Source organism: Clupea harengus, chromosome 9 (genome assembly GCF_900700415.2).
Source record: "Clupea harengus chromosome 9, Ch_v2.0.2, whole genome shotgun sequence".
Classification (NCBI taxonomy): Eukaryota; Metazoa; Chordata; class Actinopteri; order Clupeiformes; family Clupeidae; genus Clupea; species Clupea harengus.
Genome location: NC_045160.1, coordinates 4,428,264 through 4,440,763, shown reverse-complemented (window position 1 = coordinate 4,440,763; position 12,500 = coordinate 4,428,264). Strand labels below are relative to the sequence as shown.

General features: G+C 44.2%; 1 protein-coding gene across 1 annotated transcript in view; it reads left to right on the top strand.

The window, feature by feature from the left end:
* Positions 1-7,671: 7,671 nt before the first annotated feature.
* Positions 7,672-12,500, top strand: part of LOC116221918 (collagen alpha-6(IV) chain-like) — a 21,762-nt gene continuing 16,933 nt past the window's right edge. The window contains exons 1-3 of the mRNA XM_031574121.1: positions 7,672-8,480; positions 9,887-10,036; positions 10,209-10,260. Of these exons, the coding sequence (XP_031429981.1) occupies positions 10,005-10,036; positions 10,209-10,260 (84 nt within the window). The 5' untranslated portion in view covers positions 7,672-8,480; positions 9,887-10,004. The remainder of the gene's footprint in view (positions 8,481-9,886; positions 10,037-10,208; positions 10,261-12,500) is intronic.

Genomic DNA, 12,500 nt, shown 5'->3' with positions numbered 1-12,500 from the left:
GTGTTGTGTGTGTGTTTGTGGGTTTGTGTGTGGATGGAGTGCTAGGGCCAGGGGGCTTAGGTCAAAATCACAGTCCCAGACCAGCAAAGCTCCCCATACAGGAGCCTGTGGCAACAAGGCAACCACTGCAGTGTGTGTGTGTGTGTGTGTGAGTGTGTGTGTGAGTGTGAGTAAGAGAGTCATAGGGACAGGGAAAGTTGGCTGTATAGGTGTCTGAGGGGAAATCAGGAAATAGTTTGTATATGTATTTATAGGTGTGTGTGTGTGGGGGGGGGTGTGTGTGTGTGTGTGTGTGTGTAAGCATGTATCAAGAAGATGGCATGAGGAAGATGTCTAAAGCAATTACCACAGTAAGAAATATCCATCCAGCTTCTATATGACTTACAACATAATACTAATGAGTCAATAACGGTTTAGTAACTTTCTCTCTCTCTCTCTCTCTCTTTGTGTGTCTGTGTGTGTGTGTGTGTGTGTGTGTGTGTGTGTGTGTGTGTGTGTGTGTGTGTCTGTGCATGCGTGGTGTGTCTCTATGTTCATGTCTTCGTCTTATTCCTTTTCTTTTCACCTCTTTCTGCATCCCTCCGAGTGCGATTGCATCCTTAGCCATAGGGCTGATATTCAGAATCTGATTTCCTTTTGGACATTCCTGAAGTTTTTGCAATATTTCTGACATTTCCGGAAGACACCGAACAAATCATCACAGATCAACACACATGCACGCGCACACACACACACACACACACACACACACACACACACACACACACACACACACACACACACACACACACACACACACACACACACACACACACACACACAACCAAGGGATCCAAAACCAAGGGGACCCTAAACTACAAAGGGCCCCAAATCTGTGTGGAGAACCCAAACCGCCTGCTATCTGGTGAAAATAATAACGTCTGAATGATCTAAAGGCTTCTTGGCCTTTCATGGCTATCTGTTGTCCCTGACGGTTTCTGGGATGGTCTCATCTATCATACTGTTCTCTCCTGCTGGTGTGTTGTCCAGTTGGTCAGGCATTCCTCTTGCTTCACAGTGTTTATGGGTTCTGCTGCCCTGGAGCTCCAGGGGCGTCTTCTAATGTATGGGGAAAGCAATGCTCATCTATCCTATTCCTGCTGTTCCACTGGTCCTGGATGACAAGTCATATTGTTAAACTGGTCCTTCTTTGAGACTGGTTCTTCAGTCCTTGCATTGTTGCTGGTCTTCATGACGGTTCTCTGTACCCAAATGGCACATTAGTGGATTGATCCTTGTTTTCATTGTGTGTGACATGTGTGTGTGTCTGTGAGTGTGTGTCTGTCTGTTTTTGTGTGTGTGTGTGTGTGTGTGTGTCTGTGCCCGTGTGTGTTTGGTTGTATACACAAGTATAGGGACAGTCTGACCCAGGTTTTTCAGTTTGCGATGGAAAACATGACTGAGCCTGCAGGTTAGCTTCTAACAGATGTCTGCCACAGATAACAATCTCTAAAACACACACATATACACAAACACACAAAGAGAGAGAGAGCGAGAGAGAGAGAGAGAGAGAGAGAGAGAGAGCGAGAGAGAGAGAGAGTGACCCCATGGGAAAGACGCTCTTGCCTTTGACCTTTGAGAAGGGTGACCTTCGGCAAAATGATGGGAATGAACAAAACTCGACTCTTACTAGTGTCAGACACAAACATGGATGTTAACATTCAGAGCCTAAAACATACACGTGCACCAAACTCACATCACTGATGTATGTGAAGATACACATTCACTTTTAAACAAAACATAAATGCAGGCAAAAAAAGTCCTTCACAACAGAACACTTTTAGACAGATGTCTGCTGTGTTTGTGTTTGTGTATGTGTGTGTGTGTGTGTTTGTCATTAACAAACAGCAGCCTAATTAGTTCATCTGCACACGAGTAGATCAAGAGTGTTTAACAAATAGTCGAAACGAGTAAGGGGGGGAGAGAGAGAGAGAGAGCGAGTGAGTGAGGGAGAAATACCACAGGTAACTTAATGCAGTCTAGGAGATCAGCTCTGGAATCTCGGTCTCAGACGAACTTTACACGATGCTTTCTCCTCTTCGGCTGAAGGCCCACTAAAGTAGGGCATTTATGGATTACTGTCTCATGAGGCCATATAACCCCCTCCACGCTCCACACCACCGCATGTTAACACACGCACACACACACACACACACACACACACACACACACACACACACACACACACACACACACACACACACACACACACACACACACACACACACATGCCTCAGTAGCAGTCTCCTGCTTTTATGGCAGCCAATTCAGAAGGGGCTCCTCTGTCAAAGAGGGTGCATGTTAATTGGGTGAGAGCTAGACCCCATGCCCACCCTTCAACATCCTGTCTTATCCTGTGTCTCTGCTTTGTCTCCTTGCTGCGCTCAGATGTGTCTGTAGGCCCTTCTGTGAAGAATGCAGAAGGGCCTACAGACACATCTGAGCGCAGCAAAACTTTACATATCATTTCATGTTTTCATATACTGTATCTGTGTCTGTTTTCCATGGACACATCCTTTGTACTGTTTTGTACTGGTGCATTCACCAGACATTGTCATCTACTGAGCACTTATGAGGTCTTTAATGGGCTTTGTTCAGCCTGGTCTGACTGTTTGGCTATAAAATGGCTTCAGTTGAGCATACACCACAATGAGTGAGCCATGTGGCACACAGGTCCACAATAGCAGAGGGAAGTCAGTTCTTCAAGCCCAGTCACAACAAGTATATTTGTGTGAGATAAGAGAAGAGAAAAGAAGAGAAGATTGTAATGTGTGGTTTAGATCATGTCATGCTAATTTAATTTTCAAAGGAGATAATGTGAGGAGATAGAACTTAATCTAGAGGTTGTTACATGAGCTAAAGTCACATACATTTGAGTCCATTGTCTTTTAACATAGTGTACATTGATATCTCTGAGAGCTGATAGCTGTCCCTAATTATTGTGGCTCTTGGATTTTGCACAGCTAGCTTTGGTCACAGTAGACCATAGATATGTTTAGATAGATTGTACAGCTGACTAAAACTTCCTGGGGAAATTGCAGAAGCTACAACATATGCAACGCTGTGTTCAAAATGGGATGTTTTGGCATAGCTTGAAGTGAACACATGCCCCCCAAGGCCTCTTTAAGACAGGCTACTAAATAGTCTGGGCAAACTCCAATGTTGAGCTTCACAGTGAACCTTGCCCTTTAACCAATCAGAGACTCAGAATTAGAGATTGGGTCCCCAGTAAGTGATTCAAATTTGAATCAATGCGCTGTTGATGGGCTCAGTAGAGCAGGAAGAGGAAGAGGAAGAGGAAGAGGAATAATTTGTGGAGAGGTTTGTCTACATACCATTGGGTAGCACTAGCTTGGTTAGCAAGTCTTGCATCTTGCAGCTTTGATTTAGATCATGCTTGGAGGGCAGGGACTATTTTGTAACTTCAGGCAATTCTGAATCATAATAGAGAGTCATGACTTCCGGAGTCTTCTGGAGTACCAAAGAAGTAACCAAAGTAGCCTTTTATCGCCTTAAACAGAAAAGCCAGATTTAAAAACTTCCTGCACAAACAGCATTAGAAAATTAATCCATTTCTTTCATCTTCAGGGGACTCGGCTACAACTATGGTCTCTGTGGTCTTTCTTAAAAAGACCATTAGACACCATTAGCTCAAAGAAAACAATGTTTGCCCCCTTCATAACAAATTGCTTTCAGAATGAGCCTGCATTCTGCAATGAGCTGTGTCTTCCTCCATTCCCTCAGAGAACCGAGGTTTCAAGGAAACCGGACGTTCTCCTTTGATCACTTTGTGAGAAAAGGTCCTGGAATGTGAAGTTCTCTAAATAAAAATCTGCCTCCCGCTCAGTGAAATCCTGTCGGCAAACACCAAGCCTACTTGCCACAAGGACCTGATCGCAAAGCACACTGTGCAAATGCCAGTGCTGACATCCAAACGATAAAAGGGCATGAATGTATGAGAATTGGATCTGTTTTACGTCTAAGCCATGAAATAATGCCCAAGAGGTCGCAATACTGCGTGTAGAGTGGGTGTGCACCTGTGGCAAGCTGACACCTTTAGTTTCGCAGGAGGCCTTTGTGGCCTGCACAATCCAGTGTGAAAGACATTGCTTTGACAAACCCCAACGCAGTGCAGGCTGATCAAAGCATATAAACAATTGGTCAGATGATCTGAAATCCCCTGTCCTGTTCATGTTAGTACGTAAAGCCCATACTGGACATAAGGCGTGCTATCTTCATTCCTCAGAAGAAAACGGTGGGTGGCAGAAAAAAGCCAGCTCAATGCACTGTAGAGTGAGCTGCAGTCACGACTTTTGCAACAAAAGCAGGGTTAGCCCATAGAAGCACCTTAGAATTGTCTGCCGTGAACTGAGGGTATAGGGGGCTCACTGAGAGTGCGAGCAGTTCAGTTCACCCACTTGTTTAGTTGTCACAAGAGCCAAAAGCAGTGACACTGTGAGAGCAGTGACACTTCTTATGAGAGGAATTTCACATCCACTTCGTCTAAGGACTCAAAAGGCAGATCACTGTGAGCCTCCAGCACCAGGGGGAGATCCCATTGTGGGAATAAAGACCACAAGATCAGCCTGAGGCACAGTATTCCTCTTAGAAAACCAGTAGCCAACGGATGTGCACCTGGCAACAAACCATTGAAACCTACATAACAAGCTGAAATGGACGTTAGATAACCCTTTGATGTGGAATGGGCCCTCGTCAAACAGTTCCTGCAGAAAAGACAAAATAGCTGCAATTGGTATAGCACCAGAATTCAAATCTCTTCCACTTAAGTCTGTATAAACTTGTATTGGAAGATGCCCTACAATCTTGAAAAGTTGTAATAACTGCTGGATTGAGACCTCTTGAAAAGTGGTAATAACAGCTGGATTGAGACCTCTTGAAAAGTGGTAATAACAGCTGGATTGAGACCTCTTGAAATGTGGTAATAACAGCTGGATCGAGACCTCCAGTTTATTTGCTTCAAGGGAAAGGCCCACAATTTCCAGTGCCGGTCCGGGATGAAGAATCTCTGGTTTTGCATATTAGAGTACAGGGGGAATCAGTGCTCGCCACAAAGCAGCTCCACAATCTCTGTGAACCAAGCTTCCCCTCCCTCACCTTGGAATAAGATCTGCTTGGGTATGGGCCATCGCGCCCGTCCCCAGAGGGGAAGTTTGTTATAAAAAAATACAGCCAACATTGCACATTTTCTTGCGTGGCGGATAGATTGGCGTGAGATTCCCCGTACCGTTCCCGAAATAATTTTGACAACCTCGCAGTGGAGAGACTTCTGATGAGTGCGAATTCCCCTGTGTCAGGAGGTCTACCCCCTGGTTCAGACACCCATGCACATATGTCGCTCTCAGCTGTGCAGGGAAGAGACACAGGGCTGCGTTAGAGACCCGTCTAGAAGGTGATCGTTGCGTGAGGGACACAGAGGGAGTGCAAGTACCCATCTCTGACAATCCTGTGGTAAAAATCCTTAAAGACCAGTCAAACAGTCAAAAGGTTCCATCTTTATTCACGTCCGAGGGTGGCATTCCGGGGAACCGGGGAATCGTCCTCAGAGCAATCCCAAGTATAGTTGGCCCAAACTCCTTTATAGACACTCATTTGCATTCTGTTAGCTACTCGAGACCCACGTGAGCGAACGCAGTTTAGCATACCTTTTCTAAGCAGAAACCATGGATGTTTTGACCCAAAACAATGAACCACATCTATGCTCCAGTCCTCTGTCATTGTCCTTCTCTATATCCTGTGGTGTCAATTTGTGTCAGAAACCATTTCCGCAGATGTATAGGTAAGGTATGTCACATGGTGGCACATGTCTGCCTCAGGGAAATCCCCATAGTCCTGATAATATACTCCTCGTGTTACTTATTAGTGAGAGAGGAATTGTGCACCAGAATGTATGTTGCTCGGGGGACAAAAAGCTATGCACTACACAGAACAACGATGCGATTTAAGAGATTGCCGCAACTGAATGAAAAACACACGAAGATGTTGGCCCCACAGCTAATGAAAAATAACAGTCAAATAATACAGATGTTTAATAAACGTAGTTTAAAGTATAGGTGTTGCTACACAGCTAGCCATTGTTAGTCATCACAGTTATGCTAATCACTACTAATAGCAAGGCAATATAATGAATCAAGTCGAGAATAAAAGTTCAATTTAGTACCTTGCCACTGGAGCAAAGTTTTGATTTAAAACGTTTGTGACCACAGCAGCCAGAGGATTTCAACATCATTCATTCTGGAAAGGACAAAAAACACTCCTTCGATCTAGAGTGGTTCAAGAGAAAACCATGGCTCCGCCAGTGTCACAGCTCAAATGTATAATCACTACGCCAGTGACCACTGCTGAGTCAGAGAGAAACTTGAGCAAGTGGGTGTGTGTCTAGTTCCATTGACGTGAGCTGCTCTAAATTGAACCATCTGAGTTTTTTTTTTTTTATGTATTCAACAATGCCTGTGACTTTGCTATAGCTGGGCCCATTGCAGTCTTTGAACTGCAAATACGATGTCGATTTCATCCCCTCACAAGGCTGGTGAATGCCGGCCTCATCCCTAGTACTGACTTGGAGGGGTTTAGGAGACAGATTTACTCATACCACTATGCTGCTCTTCTGAGCATTTAATTACACAGGACAGGGACACTGCACTTTCCATACCTGTTGGCTTGTTCAGGTACAATGAGTTGAAAGGAGAGTCAGAACATCAGAGGACTGACCTTGACCTTCTCATGACTGACCTTGAGGGATTCTTAAGATGGCTGCATTTGGAACCGAGAACTTCTTGCAGATTACTGGAGTCTTGATGGACCTTTGATGGCAGAATGACTGATATATTCGCAATTTGATGTTCTAGGGCATCAGTGATTAGAAGCGGACCCATCTGACACGCTACAGAAGTCTTCAGCTCTCTGAGAAGAAGCCAAACAATGACACCCAATCTAAAATGAAAAATCTATACTTTGCACCAGGTTTTGGTTATGGTGACCTCACATGCACTGCAACTCTCTTTTGCTTTCAACCATGTTGGATTCCTCTCACTCAGAATCCTACACTCTCTCCCCCTTCACACATGCACACTGGCCTCTGGTATAGTAATGTATAACAAATACAGAAAAGAAAAGAAAAGAGGGATAAATGCACTTCTGATGTCATTCAAGGTGTTCAGCTCCTAGGCGCCCCCTCTGGTGATAAAGATGTATCATTGGTTAATGACCTGCTTGCACACCTGACATCTGGACGCACAACTTTTCCCCCGGTTATAGCACCCACAACAGATAACCCTGTTAGATCTCATTCCACATCAAACTCTACGAAATAAACCTACCAATGGCAAGCAAATATGTACATCTATATATCAATACACTAGCCTGTGTTTAAATGTTTTGCAAGATGGGTAGGTTAAAGAAAGGCTACCGCCGCTCATTATAGCTTGGATGAAATACAAAGAGACAGAGTATCAGTATACAAGGTTAGGCTTGAAAGCATCCTCACATCCTCTAACTCTCCCCACGGTTACTGACTATCCGCGATGCTTTGTATACATTATTTGACAGAACAGTAATGTGCAGAGCGCGTCAGGTTAACGTTAGGTTTAAATAGGTGGCATACTCACTCCTGCAGTGCTCGCTGGCTCCATGATTCCAAAGAATAAGATCCCAAGCAGCGCCACCCTCAATAGGGCGCAGGGGCTCAGAATCAGGCGCATGGGTGCGCCGGTGTAGGTCCACAACGATTTGGCACAGGCTGTAGTGTTATCGCTTCTACTGCCGAGACGTTTTCTAACCCAGTTCCTTTCCTTCAGTTAGTGATTTCTGGCACCCGGCGATGGTGGACTCTGCCGGGTCACAGATCCACAGTCCAGGATAGCAGTCCTGTGCGTCTTACCTGCGCACACAGCCAGCGACGGTTTCAGAGCAACTTTTCCGGTCTACCTGCTCCAGGTAGGTAATTTAGGGGAAAATCTGCGTAAAACATCGGAAATGTCGTTTACATGCAGCAAAACAAGATGTATGGTGAAAGACGCACAGAGTCCGTCCCAGTATCAGAATAGAATAATACCGTAATATATATAATAGATGGCCAGAAATAAGACTCTTACACGGCAATATTAACTGAGCCACAATGCTCATCTAACGTAACATACAGCATAGACTCCAGACCATATGAGACAGTACACTGTCAGCGACGTTATTCTTTTCAGCGTGTCACGCGCAGTGTGAATTGTGTGAAGTGTTGGAGAAGCGTGCGTCTTTACGTCACCAACACAAGTAGAGGTGCATAGAGTCCATCCTTCTACCAGCGGACACTTGTTAAAAGTTAGCTGTGTTTCTGTTTAAGTTTTTTTCCGGTGTGTAGTTTTCATCTATTTGTTTGTTTTATTCGCCACATTGCTATGAAGTCATTATAGTGGAACAGTCTTCACGCACAGGTGAGTGTTTCTTTTTCATTTGCCCTCCGGTTCTCCTTTAACTCGGTTAAGTCATGATTTAACAGAATCCGCCACAAGCTGACGCGCGCAGCAGGCGCTCCAGCGGACTTGAACTTGTGAGGGTTCGGTAACGAAGTAGCAGGTTTTAGCCTTTTCTCACGATGCTTCTCCAGCCTGATTGAAGTATTTTTGTTCGTGTAAGTTCTTTAGTCATGTATTAATATGTTTGTGCTTCACGCATTTTCACCCTCTATTTAGCTAATGTTTTATTAAGTTTAGTGAACTATGACTCAGGGTTAAAATTCAGGTTACACAAGCCAGGAATAGAGTAGGCTTACGGGGAAACACATTTTATTATTCGGTCTTGCCTTCCCCTGCAAGTCCAAACCATTGATGTAAAAAAGGGAATGAGGTGATGCTACCGACTGCTGATGTGATGTAAAGCGATGTTATAACTACTACTGTTTTGATTTTGGTTATTGCTTCTGACAGTCAATTTCTTATGTCAATCAGAATTGCAATATCTTAATAATTTAACGTTAAAGCTGGCGTCCGGGCTCTCGCGCAGACAGACGCAAGGGGCAGGGGCTTTCTTGTGCGTGTGCGACATCTGGCCGCTTGTTGGCCCATGGGGCTGGATCTCTGTGTAAACTCATACAGTCGTGCAGGGCAGACAGACAACCCTGTTCCATATACTCAGTGTAGTCCCTCTGGCAACCTCTCCCAGATACAGGCTCAGAAAGTCAAAAGCGCCTTGGAAATGGCCGTGTAATTTTTATTATTACCGTCTAATTACAACCATCCGTGCAGTAATAGTTAAGTTAATGGCACACCTGGTAACGGAATGACACGGTGGTAATTGTCAACGTTTTCTTTCTGGTTTAAGTCCTAAAGATTGTTGGTTCTGAACGCCCCAAGCTGTCCCTATCTCTACTCATACCGTAGCCGTCTTGAGCAGGTTATTCACGACAATACTCTCACAGTTACAGCTGCAGTCATGTGGTGTACTCATTTATGACTTTTTTTGCTTGTCAGCTAAATTTGAGAGGTGAATGATCACAGACGTTTATTCAAGCTGTCCTGAATATCCAGTGTCCACAGCAGTGATGTGAGAACTGGTCTGGAATGGCCTTTTCACAGTTCACTGAACTTCTGTCATCTATTGTGTCTGTGTGTGTGTGTGTGTGTGTGTGACAGAGAAGGATGGGTAGGAAAGATGAGTGTCCATCAGTTTGTGTGTATATTTCATTCCATTTATATTTATATATAGTTTGTGCATATATTTCATCCATTCATATTTATATATAGTTTGTGCATATATTTCATTCATCTATCTGTCTGTCCATCTGTCCCCTCACTGTCAGTCAGTCCATCCTCCCATGCCCTATTCGGTTTACCTTCAGCAGGAGTGGAGCTGTCACTCAGGAGCTGGAGAGGCGGAGCTTCAACCTTGTCCACAAAAGTCAGAGACATTGCAGAGGTCAAGGGCTGTTCTGAAGGTGGGACAGGCCCCGCGTGGCGGAGATGACACGCACCTGGCTAAGCCTTCCGCTGTGGTGAGAAATCACACGCACACACACACACACACGCACGCACGCACGCACGCACGCACGCACACACACACACACACACACACACACACACACACACACACACTTATGGGTAAAATGTTTTGCTCTTTTATAGTGGAGTATATGAAATGTAAATAAAACTGATGTTTGTTTGCAGGTGGCTTTTGGTGATGCATATTGATGGACAAAAAGTGGTGGTAAATACACAGGTAGTACACCTCCTCTCTCTCTCTTTCTGTCAAACACACATATACACACACATATACACACACGTACAGACACAGGATTTCTGATGGACACATGCCCTTCAATGTTTTCATGTTTTCAATGATGCAACATTTGTCAAAGGGCTTGGAGACTTTTATTAGATAACTGTACAGTTTGGTGTATATATTACCAGTTTGGTGTATATATTACCTGAATGATGCCATCTCATTTGGACTTCCCCGGATTGCAGTGGTAGTTTGAATCTTTCCTAGTATTCCTAAAATGCCTCAAAGTGAGAAACTATGCTGCATGGAAACGGCTCAGGGCCCATTCTTGGTTGTGTCTATGGTACTTTGGAGAGGGTGGCCTGGAAAGAGAAGGAAGATTTAGAGACTTTGGCCATTTTGATATTGAGGTCATTGTTTATCATAGTTAGATCGTATTTGGCTCATTTTTTAACCAGTTGTAAATACGCCCAAGAGACACTGTGATTGGATCACACAAACAAAACTTGGCCGGGGTCAGGGGTCAGGGATGGATTATGACGTCATTCAATTAAAGTGTAAATGGCAACGAATCCCCCACATACAACAGACCCTGCCAGACCTTTATATAATAGTTCTGCTTACCAACTGTCTCAAACAGCTTCTTGTAGTATTTCACAGCATACTACAGAGTGTGTATTAGGATAAATCAAACTACATTTCCCAAAATAGAAGAAATTATGGAAAAGACACTAGGGTGGAGGTCTCTATTCAGCTCCACCGGAGATACATTGTAATGAACACAAAAGCTTTAGAGGTAGCCCAGGTAATATTGATCCTCATACTTGCACTGATATGAAGCAGTTAATCTTTCGAAGACACGGCTCAAAGGTCCTAGCTGAAATTGTCTGTCATTTCAAGTAAGTAAACGTTGCTTGCTCATTCATTAGAGGTGGCGCTACATAGATGTTGATTCCCGGGAGTGCGGTGGTCAGCCCTGGTTTTTGAAATGAGACACAATCTCTTCGCGATCACAATGCCTGCAGTAAATAAACTTACGGACACTGAGATGAGGCTTGGTGTTGGTGCTTGGTGTTGGTGCTTGGTGTGCACACTAATAGTGAAATGGTGCATCATACATAACATTTCTTGAGCTGAATCTCTCATGTCGTTGGTGCTTTAGAAATGACTCAAATAACCTCCTCTTCTCTATTCTGGTTACTTAAAGGCAAAATAACGAGTAAATTGGCTTCCATATTCTGGTTACTTAAAGGCAAAATAACGAGTAAATTGTAACGAGTAGATTATATTCATTACTGTGATTGATTGATTGATTGATTGATTGATTGATTCATTCATTCATTCATTCATTTATTCATACCATGTACCCCTCTGGTGTGAGAGGGATTTCCTGTGTCACGCCATGCAAACCATATTCAGCTAGGGCCCATTCTCAGACCATCTCTGGCAGGCAAAGTCAGGTTCCCATACGCATATTAGGAAAAAGTTTTCATGTTCCTTTTAGACTATTTCAATTCTGAGATGAACCTCTCCCAAACAGTTCCGTGGTTCAGACTAACCTCGTCATCCCCATATCCCCATCGCAGACCTCGACTGACTGAACGGCGTGTACAGTTGATGAGTTGACTGGCGCAGTCGAGGGGCCCTGTAGTATCTGGTGTTTGCTGGCTCATGGTGGAGCAGAGAGGGAAGCGAGGCCCTGGCGTGCTGGTGCTGTGGGCATCTGTTTTGATGGGGCATCAGGAGAGGGCAATATCACACATGCAGGAGGTGTTTTGAAGTTGAAAGGTACAAACTGGTGCCATAGTGGCGAGGGGCATCAAAGCCGCCATCAGCACCAGCACTTGGGCACCACAGTTAGGCACATGCATGCAACTCATGTCAGACTAGATCCATGTAAAGAGTTCATGCAGGGACATGATTTTGGGGTGAGCTTCAGAGTGTGAAGTTCTGGGGTATATGGGAGAATGTGTTTTGTTTAGAGCATGGTGTTGATTGTGTGTGTGTTTCTGTGTGTGTGCGTGTGTTTGTGTGTGTGACTGATACAGAACATTACGTCTGATTTTTGATAAGAAGCTGATAAGAGCGATGTGTGATATGCACATTCTTTGCAATGGAGAGACGAGAGAAAAGAAGAGATAAGACGTCTGCCTGCATGATGCATTTTTGGAATGTCGATATCTTTTCCTTTTCGCAAAAAAACACACGTATACATAAACATAAATCACATTCACTCT